The sequence below is a fragment of the Zeugodacus cucurbitae genome, chromosome 6, assembly GCF_028554725.1.
Source record: "Zeugodacus cucurbitae isolate PBARC_wt_2022May chromosome 6, idZeuCucr1.2, whole genome shotgun sequence".
NCBI classification, from domain to species: domain Eukaryota; kingdom Metazoa; phylum Arthropoda; class Insecta; order Diptera; family Tephritidae; genus Zeugodacus; species Zeugodacus cucurbitae.
Window position 1 is genome coordinate 12,366,410 of NC_071671.1, and position 18,749 is coordinate 12,385,158.

Genomic DNA, 18,749 nt, shown 5'->3' on the forward strand with positions numbered 1-18,749 from the left:
GACTTGCTTTTTCTGGGAGCAACACACTCAATTGGTAACCATCCAAAACTTCTTGTGAAAAACGAGCTTCCAAATCTTCTTTGATGGTATCCAGCAGAGGTATGTAGACAGAGACCCTGTAGTAATCTTCGCAAGTTTTCACGTCGTAATTTTCGCGTTTCGTTTGTCGACCACTTGTTCTCGGGTTTCAACAACGAGTTTTTCCTCCATTTTCTTGGCTTCTGAATAAATCAATCGAAATATTTCACCAACTTTTTCCCTCTTTTTTTCCAACGTGGCAAACAACGTCCCAATCATTTTTGATGCCTTCGCCAAATCAATTCCTTCCTTTTGAAGAACTACGCTGAGCGAATGGGTGAGCGATAGAATGTCGCTGAGACAGAAGATCCCGACGATAAATTCGAACTTGCACAAAGCCAATATGAGAATTATCCGCCACTGGCAATGCATATCAGGCTTCTCGGACATTTTGTAACTAATTGAAAAGTTCCATAGCAATAAGTGAAAAAAAAGTGTTATTGATGTTGCTGCTGTTGCTTTAGTTTCGAATTTGGTTTCAGCATTTTACTATTGATCCAATTAGTTCAATATAAGAGAGACATAGAGTTATTGAATGGCTTCGTTTAGTGAATATAATAAGAGAAGCCATACATATATGTATATTATGCAAGTGACAGGGATTTGAAGCAATACATGAAAGATAAAATGATGCTGACTAAATAGTCACTTGTAAAAGCATAACGTAAAGGCATATATGTATGTATGTGCAACTATCAATTCGATTGCAGCAAAGCATAGTGTAGATAGAAGAGAAGATAGATGAGATGAATGTACAGTTGATGCTTTATGGAGATTAATACTGTGAATTTATAATGAATGACATATAGTTGCAATTGAAATGTTTTCACTTTTCTAAAGCAGTAGTCTATGAGATTAGTAAGATTGAATTGAATATGGAATATTCTGTTGGAAGGTCAAATGCAAATTATCAGAATTTCGAAAGAAATAGATGTATAGTTCCACAACATTCCCAAATTTATAGCTTCATTGAGTAACTTCAAGAACCTGATGGGAAAGCAGTTATGTAACAACGACTTTCAAATTCTGAAATTTTGGTATAGCTTTAAATGAGAGCCTGAGCCCATTGCATGTTCATTGATCCACTAGCCAGATGGCGCTCTGCAAATTTCTGTCTTTTTGTTTTTAACAGATCTAATGATTTTTATACTCTCGCAACATGTAGTTGAAGTCCGGAAGTCTGTCCGTTCAAGCGATAACTTGATTAAAAATTAAGATATCTTAATTAAAGTTGGCACACATATTTCTTGGCACCATAAGAAGGTTGATGTTTCAAATGGGCGAAATCGGAAATTGACATAAAATGACGAAACCTGACCTGGCAGATTTGGATGTAATTTTATTGGGTGAGTGGGCATGGTCCCACCCTCGACTAAGATTTTTGTACATATCTCGTTACATACTAAAGCTATATCAATAGTCATTTTCTTTCAGCATTTCCTTATACAGTCTGATTATAACCACGCCTACCTCCTTTATGCTTTTAATAACTATAAAAAAATAACTTGAGAGAGTATGATAAAATGTTCGGTTACACCCTAACTTAGCCCTTTCTTACTTTTTTTTACGATATTTAGCGATATAAGCAAGGTGTTGATAGGTATGAAAACCCCTACAAGAGTGAAATGTCCAATACAAATGAATCTGATGATTATGGAAACGCGTTGAAGAAAGATATACCGGTCAATGGACTGATTAATACCAAAATTATAGTCGTTAAGAATTAAAGTATTAACACACAAATCCTTAAAGAAGTTACTCTATAATACCACGAAAGTAAAACGAATATTAAATTTTTAATTATTATTTAAAAAGTCTGCATATTCCCAATAATAATGAGAAGAGCTAATGCATTGGTCTCTCCGACTCAATGGTGCATTTAGGTTATCATTGATTCGTACAACCTAGGAGAACGGCGAATCGAACAAGCAACTGGTATAAATAAATAGACTATCATAGCGTAACAGAGAGAGAAACGAACATTTATACCACTCTAATGAGATATCCACACTCTCTTATGTTAAATTCAACTGCTTAAATTTTTTGCTGCTTTCTCATTTAAGTTCTTTAGAACTAGAACAGAGCTCACAAGCAATATTAATTCTCCGATTTACTCAATGGCAGTGAAAGTACAACTCCAGGAGATGGCGAACCCGATTCCCCAATCGATGACGATGGAATAGATGTTCCATTACCGACCATGAAGAAATTCGAATAGCAATAACCCGCTTGAAGAACAACAAAGCGGCGGGGGCCGATGGACTACCGGCCGAGCTATTCAAATACGGCGGCGAAGAACTGATAAGGTGCATGCATCAGCTTCTTTGTAGAATATGGTCGGAAGAAAGCATGCCTGACGATTGGAATCTTAGTGTGCTCTGCCCAATCCATAAAAAGAGAGACCCCACAATCTGCGCCAACTACCGTGGTATAAGTCTCCTCAATATCGCATATAAGGTTTTGTCGAGCGTATTGTGTGAAAGACTAAAGCCCACCATCAACAAACTGATTGGACCTTATCAGTGTGGCTTTAGACCTGGAAAATCAACAACAGACCAGATATTCACCATGCGCCAAATTTTGGAAAAGACCCGAGAGAGAAGAATCGATACTCACCATCTTTTTATCGATTTTAAAGCTGCCTTCGATAGCACGAAAAGGAGCTGCCTTTATGCCACGATGTCTGAATTTGGTATCCCTGCAAAACTAATACGGCTATGTAAGCTGACGTTGAGCAATACCAAAAGCTCCGTCAGGATCGGGAAGGACCTCTCCGAGCCGTTCGATACCAAAAGAGGCTTCAGACAGGGTGACTCACTATCGTGCGACTTCTTCAATCTATTGCTGGAAAGAATAATACGAGCTGCAGAGCTAAATAGAGAGGGTACAATCTTCTACAATAGTGTACAGCTCCCGGCGTATGCCGATGATATTGATATCATCGGAAGCAACAACCGTGCCGTTTATTCTGTGTTTTCCAGACTAGATAAAAAAGCGAAGCGTATGGGTCTGGTGGTGAATGAGGACAAGACGAAATATCTCCTGTCATCAAACAAACAGTCAGCGCATTCGCGTCTCGGCTCCCACGTCGCTGTTGACAGTCATAACTTTGAAGTTGTAGATAATTTCGTTTATCTGGGAACCAGCATTAACAACACCAACAATGTCAGCCTTGAAATCCAACGCAGAATCACTCTTGCCAACAGGTGCTACTTTGGACTGAGTAGGCAATTGAACAGTAAAGTCCTCTCTCGACGAACCAAAATCAAACTCTATAAGTCGCTCATTATTCCCGTCCTGATGTATGGCGCTGAAGCGTGGACGATGACAACATCCGATGAGATGACTCTTGGGGTTTTCGAGAGAAAGGTTTTGCGCAAGATTTATGGTCCTCTAAACATTGGCAACGGCGAATACCGCAGACGTTGGAACGATGAGCTGTACGATTTATACGACGACATTGACATAGTTCAGCAAACAAAAAGACAGCGGCTACGCTGGCTAGGTCATGTTGTACGGATGGAAGAAAACACTCCAGCTCTGAAAGTATTCGATGCAGTACCCGCTGGAGGAAGCCGCGGAAGAGGACGACCTCCACTCCGGTGGAAAGACCAAGTGCAAAGTGACCTGGCTTCACTTGGTGTTTCCAGTTGGCGCCAAAAAGCAAACAGGAGGAATGAGTGGCGCGCTCTGGTGGATTACGGTTCCTACGCCAAATATATATATATATATAGTTGGTGGTCAAGAGGATGCTCGTTTAAACCGCGTCTTCTTTTGTATATTGCAAAAATCAAATATTCTCAAGTCGATGACTTCAATATTGCTCAACAAACCCAGTATAATATTTAAAGAAAAAGACACTTGTCAAGGCATTTGATATTCGTAACAAACTTGCACTCCCTAAGCAGAACTTGAGTTTCTGTTGATCGCATCAAGCATTCTCACAATTATTGCCAAAATTTGACCTAAATTCATTCCAAGCGCAAAATCAACTTTAAAATCTTTACCAAAAAAATTAATATTACATTTTGCAGCTTTCTAAATGTACCATTCACCTAAATATTCACCATCATATATACACGCATAAATCTGCAAACATCCAATCTCTTCATTTTCCATTAATCTTGAACCACACAAATCCCGAATGATTTATGCAGGTGAATAACAGCGATAAAGGTGTGCGGAGCAGAGCAGTAACAACAACAACAGCAACAAAGAATGTCATTTAAATTATGCACACAACACAATTACATAGCTAACACGCCACAAAAGCTACAAACATACATACATACAAACAAATATACGCATTCAGTTGCAGAAACCTGTGAAATCTATAAATGCTGGCAAATAAACAAAAGAAAATTTGGGTTTGGCAACAAAAAGCGTAGAAGACGAAGCTACACTGATAGCTAAACAATCAAGGCGAGCAGTTGCCAAATGTTTGTATGTATGTGTTCAGTGCTGCCACAGGCACTCAATTTAAATACGCTTGTGTATAATTGCCATTTTGTAAAGCTACTGCAAAGTAAATACAGTGCGCTGGAAAAGTATGTATATATATTTAAATGTATGTATATGTATGTCTGTGTCCAAGTGCATAACGAAAAATTGTCATAAAATATCTGTTTGTATGCAAGAAGTGAGGATTAAGTCTTTGTCGCTTCTATTGTTCTCTGCCAATTTTTTTACTAATATTTCACGCTCTTTCTTCTTATCTTTCTCTATTTCTACCTTACGCTGCGCTACGACAGGGCTGTGTTGCCGTGCTGAGCTTAACATGGATCATCAGTTTGACGGTGTTTGGTTTTCTAGTGCTGCCAAAAGGTAAGTCATAATTCAAGGAAAATTTTTATTTAAGTGCTCTTATTTTTTGTGGCATAATGACTTGGGCAATTAACTGAAAACGATTTAAATAGAAAACTTCTCTTAGATTCAAGATTTCTCACCTATCATCAGTAACTTCGGTCGTCTTTAGGATTAGAATATAAACTATCGAGTCTACTCAGTCATTCACCGATATATCCAAACAATTTCGGTGATTGGAAAAGTCCTTCTGACAAATAGGAACCATCATCATTTCTAGTAAATTCACTGTGTTCTGAAACACAAACTGAAATATATTCGTTTACCTACTGAACATATACCTTTACATTGTCCAAATAGCTGATTAATGGACTAAGAGAGGAGGAAATATAGAGCTTATACTCCTATTAATCTGTTCACTGTATTATTTTCTGTCCAAATATTATGTCCTCAACAGTTCCAATAATCTTCTCGTTTCAACGCACCGGAACAGAGTCGAACGATAAACAGTTTTATATCTTGTGGGTCCAAACTGAAAAATAATAATAAAAAGGAGGTTCTGAGTTTTCGCAACGCAATTACAATTTATGTTATTAAGACCCTAAACATTTAATCACAAAATTTCCTGTACCGTGTCCTGTATAAAACCCAGATACATATCTTGAGCTAGCACCTTCATATTCCTGACGATAATCAGCAGTCCGATGGAATTTCTCTTTCTCCATTAGTCTAATGGCTCATTAGCTTCTAATTTAGTGACAAAATTATCTTTAACAAGTAAGGAAGGGCTAAGTTCGGGTGTCACCGAACATTTTATACTCTCGCAATTTATTTATTTAATTTTATTAAATTAACACACAATTTGACGCACATATTCGTCATATATATGGTATAAGGTCCATCGAAAGTTGGAAACCCTAATATTAGGTGTATGGGAGCTAGGAGAAGTTATGACCCGATTTCACTAATTATTGGCACGAAGACATATTATTAGAAGAAACATATTACCTCTGAATTTCTTCAAAATATCTGAGAGACTTAATTATATTTTCGGTAAAAAATTTGTCAGAAGCACTGAGGTCCTCATATTCGATATATAGAGTCTTGAAAACTTATGTACCGATTTCGACGATTTTTAAAAGGGCGATGCCACACTTTAAATGCAGTATTTTGGCAAAGTTCTATTCCGATATCTTCACTTGATGTGCTTACTTTATATATTGTAAAGTACATGATTCAGATCGACTTTAAAGATATGGTATATGGGAAGTAGGCGTGGTTGTGAACCAATTTGGACTATTTTCACAACATATCATTGGCAATCAAGGAAGATATTATGAACCGAATTTCATTGAAATTGGTCGAGTAGTTTCGGAGATATGGTTTTGACCCATAAGTGAGCGGAACCACGCCCATTTTAATTTTATATATCAATTTGAGTGCAGCTCTTCTGTACCATCTTTATAATGAAATGTAAGATTTCTGGTGATTTTCCTTACTGAATTAAAGCATTTTTAGTAGTTTTCAACACAACCTTTATATGGGAGGTGGGCGTGGTTATAAGCCGATTTCCTCCATTTTTGGACTGTATAAATGTTTTCGGTTATTGTCATTTTGTGGGCGTGGCAGTGGTCCCCATCTTCGGACTTAACCTTCTTATGGTGCCAAGAAATAAGTGTGCCAACTTTCATCAAGATATTTCAAGTTTTACTCAAGTTACAGCCTGCACGTACGTACAGACGGATAGACAGACATCCGGATTTGAACTTTAGTCGTCACCCTAATCTTTTTGATATATATAAAAGACTTTCAACCAACCGTTATGTGAACAAAACTATTATACTCTCTTTAGCAACTTTGTTGCGAGAGACACAGAACATAGACGTAGATAGAGTAGAAACCAAATATTGAGTATTTCAAATTCCAATGATCGAATACATATTTCAGTTCCTTACATTGTAAGCGACAATTCTAGAGCTGTTCAATCCTGCCTGCAAATTAACAACTTATACAATTTTCATGTCAGAATTAATCTTCGAACTTAAAAGCAGATCTTCTCTATTGGTCAAAAGGATTCTTTATACACCGTCAAAATACCCATTTATCTCTACATCACATTGTTAGCCCCTCGTTAATGCGCTCTAAATTATCGTATACGCTTTTCACTTTGTACAAGCAAAGCTTAAGCCATACAACGCCATTTCCATAGAATGCCTGATTAATTTGTACTCTTTCTTTCCAGGCTATTACTTTAACAACACCGGTCTCATGGCCTGTGAGCCATTCTACAGTAAGCCATCATATCGTATACTCTCCACCTGCGCTCTCTACTTCCCCACCACCATGGTGCTAATGTACTGTTACGGTTCGAGTTTCCATTTGAGCCGCTTCCGTTTGAATGATCCAACCATGCCACTAACAGCTGCGGTCCATCATCCGCATCTCGGACATCCGCCGCATATGTACCAGCAAGCGTTGCACGGCCACCATATGCAACATGGCATGCCTGGTGGGGGTATGGGTCATCATGGATTGCCGCCGGGCACTACAACGCTACCGAATACTCCCGTCATGAACCTCAGCATGGCAATGAGCATGGGTTTGGGCATGGGCGGCATGAGTGGTATGACTGGAATGGGTGGCATGGGTGGTGGTGTTGCTGGTGGCATGCATTATGGAGGCGGAGGCGGTGGTGGTGGCGGTGCTACAGCTTCTGTGATGAGCGGTGGTAATGGTGGTAGCGGTGCGGGTGGAGGCGCTGGTGCTGGCGCAGGTGGTGGTGGTGGTGGTCCAACGAATAATGTGACAAAGAAGGTAAGTGCAAACGCCGCTGTTGAACGGGTTAGACGAATTGTGGTGTTGAATTGTTAGTTAATAGCCGAGTTTCATTAGGGGGTAGTTCGCTCGCTAGTTGGTTGTCTGACCGCAATTAAAACGAGCGTTCAAAGCGAAAAGCCGTACAACGCAGTGGTTAAATGAAGTTCTGTTGATTCATTCCGCATTTGTATGCGTTTGTTGGGCTCGTCGATAGCTGTTGTGATAGTCTACTTGGTGGCGCTTTAGCATGCACTCGTTGAATTCGGCGCTCACGCGTGTGCTACATAAATTGTGGCTACCCCTCTCCAAGGTAGTTGGGCGTGCATGAGCTTGTGCCTGGAATTGGGTGAAGGACGAGCAGCCTGATCCAGTTCGTTAGCAAACATTTTCACTTGCTAATTGAAAAGCCAAAACTATGCACAGCCACCCACGTGGCTGCAGCAAGCATTCCACTTAATACTGTCTAATCACCTGCTTTGGTCGCAACCGACCAGCGAATTTACTGCGCTTGCTTTGCTCACTCTGCAATTCTCCCACTACTCACTAATTTTCTGCCACTCTTCGCTCTCTCATTCTAGATTGTGCCCATCCAGGAAAAACACTCTGCCGGCAATACCTCACGTTCTATGGCTGCCATTTCGTTGGGTTTCATTGTTATGATCACACCGTGGACGATACAGGAGATTGTCACTGCCTGCACGGGCTCCAAGGTAAGTTGAATTTAAGTGGATTGATTTTTAAATTTTACATTTTTCACGCATTTCTAACCTCTAAAATTTACGGGCGACAAGGAGACTAGTCGAGCTAATGCGAATATGTACATATTTGTTCGACCGTTCGACCAAGAAACCTACTTTTACTTGAGAAGGACTATATTTATTTAAGCTTAATTCCCTATAGAAACTGCAGTCACCCTTTATCCACCTAAACCAGGGGACCTTCCTTAAGAAAACCCTTCTATATTTGATATTTCCAATTCTCAAGAGTCCTTAGATATTTGTAGAAGTACTGCGAAACACCAACTCCACGCCAATTAGTAAATTTCCTAAAATAAAAATTAAAGTCGTCACTACATGAATAGAGTTATAGCGTTTTTAGACAGGAGCTAATGGATCAATTAACCGGCCTCTGATCGATTAAAACGCTTATTAATATCGATTTACCATACAGAATAAAATCTACATTTATTTTTCATTGAATTTTTATCGACTTAAAAATCAAATGCAACTCTGTGACAAAGACGTAAGATATACGTTCTTTCTTTGTAATTGGCTGAATTTTTTGATAAAAAAGCTAGATGTCGCTGCTAAAAATATTAATCAGCTGATGAAACTTACCAGCTTCTTATGAAAAGCAAAAACAAAAATGTATAACAGCTGATCGGTTATCGAGTAGCCGGCAGTATAAAAGGCAAAAAGGGGGTTTCTCAAAAGGGGGGTATCAAAATTTTAATTGATCAATTAAATTGGCTGTCTAAAAACGCTATAACAAGCCATTGTAAAAATCTTCTGATAAATTGTTTAATTAATTTTAAAAAGCTCAAAATATCTCTCCAAATGACCTACATATTCAACGGTGACTACTTCTAACTCAAGACGTCTGCTCAAAAATGGATGGTTTGGATTTATATATAGAACTGAAAAATCTCTTTTAATTAAGACATGTTGATCCGTTCTGAAATAAACGATTATCAAACCCAAAACCAAAGGGGTCGTTCTCAACTCAGATCACGAAATTGGTTTCCGATCGATCTTTTTGTATACTGAACCGTTATACGCTTTATAAATCGTCAAGTATATGAACAAACATAATATCTCTAATGTGATGGTACTCAGAACGCATTCTCATGGGCAAAGCTTTGAAAGCTTAAATTCAATAACTATCTTCACTTATTGAATGAAAGTTCACAAATATGTTTCTAAACTTTTGAACGTCAACATTTATATTGACATGAATTCTGAAGCTTTCACATAAAAAGCTCACGCACTAATAATGAAAGCTATTCAAGCGAATTCCAATAATTCTCGGAACAGATTCGAACATTTTCGATGAATAACCTTTATGTAGTCATGAGCTTTCAAGTTCTCTGAGTTTGAAGCAAATAAAGGAGGAAATCAAGATGAATGATTAATTTCACTAACAAATAACTAAAACTACCTTTTTCCAAAAAAAAAAAAAAAACAAAAACATTGAATGCTACCATGACCACTTAATACGCTTTCAAAATTACTCATTTTCACTCACGCTCCTTTCACTTAAATACTTACTTACCCTACAATTCACTTTCGTCTAACGTGAGATTAGTTTAAAAACTTCCACTCAATATGTATTTTTGGACGCGCTTACATTCTATTTTTCTTTTGTTTTCTGTTTTGGTTACAAATTTATTTTTATTTTCGTCTCATGAAATCTTTACTTCAACGGAATTTTCTTGTTTATTTTTCTGCTCCTCCCACTCACACACACACAGTTGCCGCCTTTTCTGGATTTTGTGGTAACTTGGATTGCCTTAAGCAACAGTTTGTGGAATCCTTTCATGTATTGGCTTCTTAATTCGGATTTTCGACGGCTGAGTAAACACTTGATGCCAAATAGGGTAAGTAGAAAAAGTTGATAAGAAATATATGTGTTATATTTTATACTGACACAGGTATGTACACAAACTTAATTAAGCAATTTAGTTTAAACCAGTGAGAATTAAGCTTTAAATGTGTAATTTATTTAGACAAAAAATTATAATAAAATAAATTAAGGGTTAATGGTAGAAACACTTTTACAGTTTTTCTGATATCAATTTTTTTTTTTTCAAATTAGTGTTTTTCATACAGAAAAAATACAATTACACATAACATTTATTTAATTTAATTTTTTTTTGTAATTAAAATATTTACTATTGTTTCAATACCTTCACGCACAGCATTTCAACTACGCCCGCAATAATTCGATAAATGCGGTTAAATGTTGCAAATCGCAACGGTAATCATTCATCAATTAAATGTCAAAGGCTATCACATGAAATGCAGAGATAAGGAAAAAGTAATGCTAATTAATATTAAATAAATCCATTGAATTGCGTGCAATTGCACGGCTGCATGCGACAGCGTATGTGAATAACAAAATTTGTAGGTAATTTGTGTTGCTCAATAATTTGTGTTGCTCAACAATTGGCCAATTGACAGCATGGTTTTGCAAATAATAAATTTTGCTCGATGTTGTTGTTGTGTGTAATATGGCAATAAACTCAGTTATAAATAATACATATGTATATAAATAAAAATAATAATATAAATAGTAATGAAAGTAAGTGAATGCAAAAAATTTTGGAATTTCTTCCCACTTTTTCAAAGGAACATTGCAACAAATGAAATAAAAAATGAAAACAATAGTATTTTTATTGTATTATTGTTAAATAAATATGTACTAAAAAATAACGCATTAAATAATAACAAAAGTTATTGTAAGCAATTAATACAAAAATGTGCTCCTGCGGATAGGCTACAAATTTATGCATATATTTATTTTGCACTCACAACGACAATAAATCAAAGCATTTCACTGTAATCAATGAACTCAAATCAAATGGCATTTAATTTATGCCACACTGAGTAACTGTACATATAAATATATTTATGCGTGCACAAGAGTGCGAGTGTGTGTGCTTGCGTCCGGTGGCTGCGTAAATAATACGCAAGTGAAATGAGCGCAAGTTGGCCCGCCCCCGTATTGTGTAAGTGACAAAGTCAAAGCCTTTATTGTTTATTTAATGACTGCAGAAAGCAATAAATTTTCGCCACAGTCGCATTCATCGACTATTTTTTGTTTTACTGCCTACTTCCACACACTTTCACTAAGCTATAGACGCCATTGATTGCATTGTTGAAATCAATTTGGGTTATTTATTTACTTTTAACGTGGCTTAATTAAGTCACTAGTCGTGATGCCATTGACCGCGCCAATGTAAATACAATCAACCGTACAATAACATACACAAAGTGAAGAAAGCTCACCTTTTCAACGTCCATCCACAATGGTCGCTGCGGAAATTAATCTTATTTTGCATGCCGTCTTAATAATTATTTTGATAGCGTTTGTAAAGGCTTCGAAGCTGTTTATAGTAGGTTGCAAAGTATTATTTGCACCACGTAATTTCACTTTCAGTTTACTTTTAGTAATTCTAACTACTAGAGAGACTCCAGCAGCTTCGTTGGTGGTTGTGGAAACTTCAAGCTTACAGCAGCGATGAATCTAGAGAGCTATATGTCTTATAGTACTCGAACTGGCCCAACGAATTCAGTTAATCGAGTAAATTTATACTAAAATATTCTCTTAATTAACAGCAAAGTCTGCCAGGGAGCTCCCCCAACAAAAGCTTCATAATTTTTCATTCAATCGTTCCCAAGTCTTTAAGTCTCTACTATAAGTAACGCTTGAAAAAGTTAATATTGGCTTTTAATAAAAATTGTTTACTTGTTGTTGTAACGGTGGGTTAAAAGGTGGATCAGACGTTTTCCGACAGAAACCGTCACACTATGGAACCGCGTTAAGCAATTACAGCCGAATCCAGCAGAGCGCGCCACTCGTTCCTCCTTTTTGCTTTTTGGCGCCAACTGGAAACAACAAGTGAAGCCAGGTCCCTTTCCACTTGGTCCTTCCATCGGAGTGGAGGTCGTCCTCTTCCGCGGCTTCCTCCAGCGTGTACTGCATCGAACACTTGAAGTGTTTTCATCCATCCGTACAACACGACCTAGTCAGTGCAGCCGCTGAACTATGTCTATGTCGTCGTATAAATCGTACAGCTCTTCGTTTCATAATCTGTGGTATTCGCCGGTGCCAATGTTAGAGGACCATAAATCTTGCACAAAACCTTTCTCTCGAAAACCCCAAGAGTAGTCTCATCGTCCACGCTTCAGCGCCATACATCAGGACGGGAATAATGAGCGACTTGTAGAATTTGATTTTGGTTTGTCGAGAGAGGACTTAACTTTTCAATTGCCTACTCAGTCGAAAGTAGCACCTGTTGGCAAGAATGATTCTGCGCTGGATTACGAGGCTGACATTGTTCGTGTTGTTGATGCTGGTTCCCAAGTAAACGAAACTATCTACTACTTCAAAATTATGACTGTCAACAGTGACGTGTGAGCCAAGACGCGAATGCGCCGCGCCGACTGTTTGCTTGATGACAGGAGATATTTCGTCTTGTCCTCATTCACCTCCAGCGCGGTTGTTCTTTCCGATGATCCTCTTCATAGCCAACAGACATCCGTTTGAAGGCGAGCTAAAGTGAGAAGGCGAAGTCCGCTTCTGCGGTTGTGCGTAGGGTTTGGAAGCCAGCACTTAAAAAACCACCCCAATGAAATGCCAATGAAGCTCGACCAAACGTCTAACAAAGGTCATCTGCTAATAATGCTAGACCACTTGAAATTTCAGTTAACCTTTCCAATTTCGAAAAGAATTGTCTTCGAGTTTCAACTGACATAGGTGTCTAATTGTTTAGGCCCTTATGGATCTATTTTTTTTTAATTTTTTCATTGAAGAAATCCCTAATATACTCAATAGGTTTAAAACGCATTTTATACAAACAAAACGTTCTTTGTGGTAGCCTTAAAGCTGAGACCCGTCCAAAAGAAATATTCTCGGAAGATAGATAGTAGATTAGCTGCTAATATTAATCCAGGAACTTGAATCTGGGCTAGTTTCAGGTATCTGGTCAATTTGACAATAAGGTTTCGGTTAAATTAGGGGCTGAAATAAACGATACTTTCACCGTTACAAAAATAAAACATATAAATTAAATCGCATAATTCCCTGAAAAATATGGAATAGTTAAATAAAAATTCGAAATGATTACTAGAAACCCTCGATACCGAGGCAGATCAACCATCTCTTTAAAGTCATCGATGAGTTTTGACCAGGTTTTGATTTATAAACGAAATGTTGTTGTTACAATGTAAAAACCTAATGTTGAGCAATACAATCGAGATAACTGTCCTGAAACTCATAAAAATTCTGGCTGCGTTGATCATAATCGTCTGTTACAATTATCATGGTTATCGAGCACTTGAACATCTTATCCAATCCAATTATACTTTTTAGGTTAAGTAAAGAAATTTTCTAAACTACACGGCCCTCAAATATGTTTCAATATTACATGTTATACTTATCGAACAGAGTGTGTGGCAAGTTAGCTCTGAACTCATCCTTGAAGGTGAAATCAAATATATACCAAATGGCGTTGAAAACTTAACACTTATTGTATGCACCATTAAATTTAAATTAAAATTACTATAGCTAGTAGTATTCGAATATTACATTCTCGGTTACATTCATACCCACACCCTTTCACACACGTATATATTTCCTTGCAAATAAATTTTCACTCCTTTTTCACGCTGCTTATCATTTTCACTTTGCTATCGTTGCAGTGCTTTCCCACCGAGGACACGCCCGAACACAAATCACCCTGTTGTCACATCAATTCTGATTTTGAAATCACAACGCTGCCACTGCCGCCGGAACCGCCTACCGGACGACCACCGAAGGGTGGCAGCGGCGCCGATGCTGCTGGCGATAACAACGGCAGCGAAGGTGGCAATAGCTCGAGTGGTGGAGGCGGCAGCAGTCGAGGTGGCGGCAGTGGCATACGCGGTGGCTCAGTGCTCGGCATTTGCGCGCGAGCACGCACAAACAGTCTCAGCCGCAGCGCATCGCAACAGGCGCGCAAGAATGCCAACAGCGGTGGCGGCGGCGGTGGCTGTAGTAACAGCAGTCACGGCCACCATGGGCACAGTCACCATGGCGGTGGCGGCGGTGGTATGAGTTTCACCAGCGTGCGCCCTGACATCGAAGGACTCTCCGAGAAGTACTGGGGTGAAATACTAGAGCGCACCGTAAGCTCGGGTAGCCTGCATGCGCTAACGAAAAGCTTTCCGAATGCGGCCCCGCACCACTACTACCCACACCATCAGCCAATGCAGCAGCAAACATTCCCACCGCCACCGCACGCCACAACAATGACAACATCGTTTAGCAAACACAGTGAACTGAATCTTAACTTGGCGTTGGCCGAGCAGGAACGTCATGCCGCCGCACTGCACGATGCAAGTGGCGGCGGCGGTGGCGCTCTCAATGCCTATGAGCTCAGTAAATTCTCCAGCTCAGAGCCAAAACTGTGCGAACATATCTATCACGATGCCAACTGTGCCAAAAATAAATCAACGGCGCTGGGCGGCGGCACCAACGTCAGCGCTGCGGACGATGTCAAAATGTTAGCCGGCAGCGCTGCAGTGGCGTCGGCGACCGGACGCAGTATACCGGATATTTAGTACGCGGAGAATGTTATATTAGCCAACAATCAAATGGCGCGCATTTGTGCGCGTGGCGTCATCTGTGCCGGGACGATGCCAGGTGCTGGCGCTGGTGGCCCTCGCAGCAACACTTTAACCACAACTCGTGTCGCTTGTCATAGTCCGCCTGCGCGCAGCATGTCCGTATTAGTCGCTATGCCGATGGCGGAGTACCGGAAGTAGGCACATGACAAAGCGTGACAAGGCGACAAGGCAAACGGCAGCAGCGCCGGAAATGCAGTAAGCCAAAAATGAAGTACGAACGAAATGACATTTTGCGCCAGCTATGCAGCGGACTACTGCGTAAAATGGTTGGCCTAAGCAAACTAAGCGCGCGGCTCTATCGTGGCGAGTGGCCATGGTGACAGCAATCTGTGTATGTATGTTTGTAGTATACTATAGTTAGTAGTGTGGCGCCGCCAATACTGCTAAGGAAATTTTCGCAAATTCTACATATATCTTCAGTCTCTAAGTGTATGATGTGTCCTGCGTCATGTGTCCTGTGTATATATATGTATAAGCACTATAAGTCGTGTGATAATACCTACTTTATGTAACTTAACGGCATGCTGGTACTTACAGCGCCAGGCAAGCGTTACCATCGCTTTGCTGATTTAATGCTCTCATACACTAATGCTCATTAATTGTAAAGCGCCTGACAGTTGTGTAAAGATAAGCCCAAAATCTGTAAAAATTATTGTATTTGAAATTAATTATTGCCTCAATAATGGTAACATCAGATCCACATTAATTTGCATTTGATTAAAGTGGAGATGATGTAGATATATTTCGGCAAAATATATTTTAATCTGAAGTCACGTCCAATAATTTAGCACAGAATCGGGTATTCAATCAACACTTTTTGTAGCATACATTACTAAGTTAATATTGTATAGCACCTAAAGGTATGCTACACCTAGTTACGTGAACTGATAATGATGATATGACTTGACTTCTTGTTACACAATTTGATTGCTTCTATTAGACAATTCTCATTTAACTTAATCACTGACTAACCAAATTTTATAAGATTATTGCTAAATTAAATAGGTCTAAACTAAGAAAATGCGTAATAATAAATATACCCCTAAAAGTATGTAAAGAAATGCAGTAGTAATTATTTTACCACGTAGTTGAATTTTATGTCTAGTACTTGTAGTAGATCTGTGTAGATGATAGTATATAACTCGAGTAGGTTATGTGATGCTTGCTGCTGTGTTGATTTAGAGTTCAATTTTCAAAAAGAATATCATAAATATTCCAAATAAGACGAACTTTTTAAAATTCTATCAAAAGCTTCCAATAATAAAAATCAAATATACATTTTCGTCATATTTTAACCACAATTCCTTGTCAACAAATCGGTTTCGGCTTGCTACTAACAGCAGCGTCATCTTCATCACATTCATACCACTCTTTGAATATATAACTATTTGTAATCACAGCAGCGAGTTTTTATTTACCCAATGTGACTCAAATCTTTGTGAAAATGTGAATGTTAACAGTTTTTAGAAATTCAGGAAAAATTATTAAAAATAAGTGTTTTATAGCTAGTAATAATTTGTGAATAATATTATTAAGAGTTAGACGGAAATAAGCAAATAAATTAGATATTCAAATTATTTTTAAGAAGTATTGTGCTAAGATGTGAAGATTTCAAATGAAAATAGTTGTAATGGCCGAGTTGAGGGGTCTAAATTATTTCCCACTCCACCTTTCCTAACTACCAATACTTATCACATTCATCTAAGGATCTTTCGAGGTTAGAAAATCCGTTTATATATATCATGTTTATCCATCTGTTTATATGTTGTATCTCCCATCCAAAAAATGCTGGAACAAATTCAAAATCTTTACGAAGATATCAAGGAACCTCATTGTATCGACAGTTACAAAAATTTCCATAAATTTCGGACAACTTTAGAAACCAAGCCAAAGAAAAAATTTAACTTGGAACAAATTAAAATTCTTTTCGTAAAGGATCGAAAAACTCACTGTATCGACAGTTTTCTGTTAAATTGGGTAGTTACAAACCGGACTTCAAGAAAAATCATACTTAAATCAAAATATCTTTCTAGAGTTCATCACTTTGAACCTCAAAAATCCGTCAATTTCAGATTTCGTTGGAAACATTTAGAGTTCCCAGAACAAAACTCATTTCCAGTCAGTTCTATTACTTAACTATATTTTGTATCATATGGATTAATGGTTATTCGGTTATCCACAATAGAGTTTGATTCCGCAAACCTTATGTTAGAGTTCCCGAAAATTGGATTATGATGTTAGTATTTGATTTGAACTCTTGATCTACAACTTTGCTTCAGCCGTTTTCCAATAGATGTCTCTAAGGTCAAGCATTGGTCGATTAAATCGATTAAATCGTTTTATATCGATCTTGGACATGTGTGTCAACATTAACCCAACAAAATATTTATAGAGATCTGTTTGCATCCCAAACTTATTCTCCACTGAAAATGTCACTTTTTGATCCGAATTCTCGACATTTGCACGGAATACGCATGCTGTCAGAAAGAATGGTCAAAAGTAGTAACTAGCGACGGCCAATATTTTGAATAACATTTTTGTAACCGTTTTTACGGTCGAAGCAAAGTTGTAGACCAATAAGAAATCGGTATATGTAAGAACAAAATATGTACTTGTTACTCAATACATTTCGGGAATTGAATCTGTAAGAAGCTCTTTTATTTTTTCGAAAATGTGTATGAGTAAGCTTCTACTAGTCTTCTAATCAGTTCGACAAGACAATCCAATGTACTTACATTTGTTTGACAAATAAAAAATCTTATAAGTACTGATTAAATTATGGTAATCAAGTTGTAAGAGCGCTTTAAGCATTTCATCATCATATATTTAGAACTTGAATGACTTAGAATTGACTTAGCTTAAATCAGCAATTAACTTAATTTCATTTGAAGAACAAATAGTACAGCTCAATAAGCATGACAACTAATAGGGAAGAATCAACTGAAGAATACGCACACGCATTTAGAGTACACAATTGAGCTGTTGAAGAATCAAGACATTAGGGCGGAAAAGTACCGGCATTTGCATAATGGCGCCTTTAAATTAACATGCAATTAGGCAGAGTGGAAAGCGGGCGATAAAAAATTGAGGAGGAATGGAAAATTTAAGTGGAAGCAAAAAACGCGAGCTTGTTGAAAGAATGAACTTGTTGAAACAAATGATAAAAATGGGAAATTCATTGAAGTTAAATTCAGGTTGACAATTCGCGGAAAAGCCAACACAAAAGCTACGCAGATTTTCAGGTGTTTCAAGTTAAAGCGAAAAATGATAATAATGAAAGGCGGAAGTGCTTAAGCACTGTGTTAGCTTTATTAGCAACAACAAGATGAAGAAAAGCGTCATAAAAAGCGTTTATATTGTCTTCTTCTCATTAGCGGAATAACTAAGCAACTTGAGTGTTGGGGTCACAAGCGTTGGCGTTTCTGAGTGAGAAAATGTGTTCAAAGGGCAATAGGAGGAGCATAGCGGTGGAGCAGCTATCATTGAACTCCTGAAAGAAGACATGAAATTGAAAGCGACTTGGTAGGGGCAAAAGTCTAGTGACTTAATTAAAAAAAAAAAATTAACGTAAAACAGTAAAAACAAATTGATATTTTTAAATAGCAGAAGTGAGAGGTATCTATGAAGAGAATACCGAATTGTTATTATTATTGTTGTTATTGA

General features: G+C 38.0%; 1 protein-coding gene across 1 annotated transcript in view; it reads left to right on the plus strand.

The window, feature by feature from the left end:
* The window catches only part of LOC105216933 (uncharacterized), a 122,435-nt gene extending 105,850 nt beyond the window's left edge, over nt 1-16,585 (plus strand). The window contains exons 5-9 of the mRNA XM_011191694.3: nt 4,830-4,902; nt 7,124-7,695; nt 8,277-8,408; nt 10,169-10,294; nt 14,121-16,585. Of these exons, the coding sequence (XP_011189996.2) occupies nt 4,830-4,902; nt 7,124-7,695; nt 8,277-8,408; nt 10,169-10,294; nt 14,121-15,020 (1,803 nt within the window). The 3' untranslated portion in view covers nt 15,021-16,585. The remainder of the gene's footprint in view (nt 1-4,829; nt 4,903-7,123; nt 7,696-8,276; nt 8,409-10,168; nt 10,295-14,120) is intronic.
* Nucleotides 16,586-18,749: the final 2,164 nt, after the last annotated feature.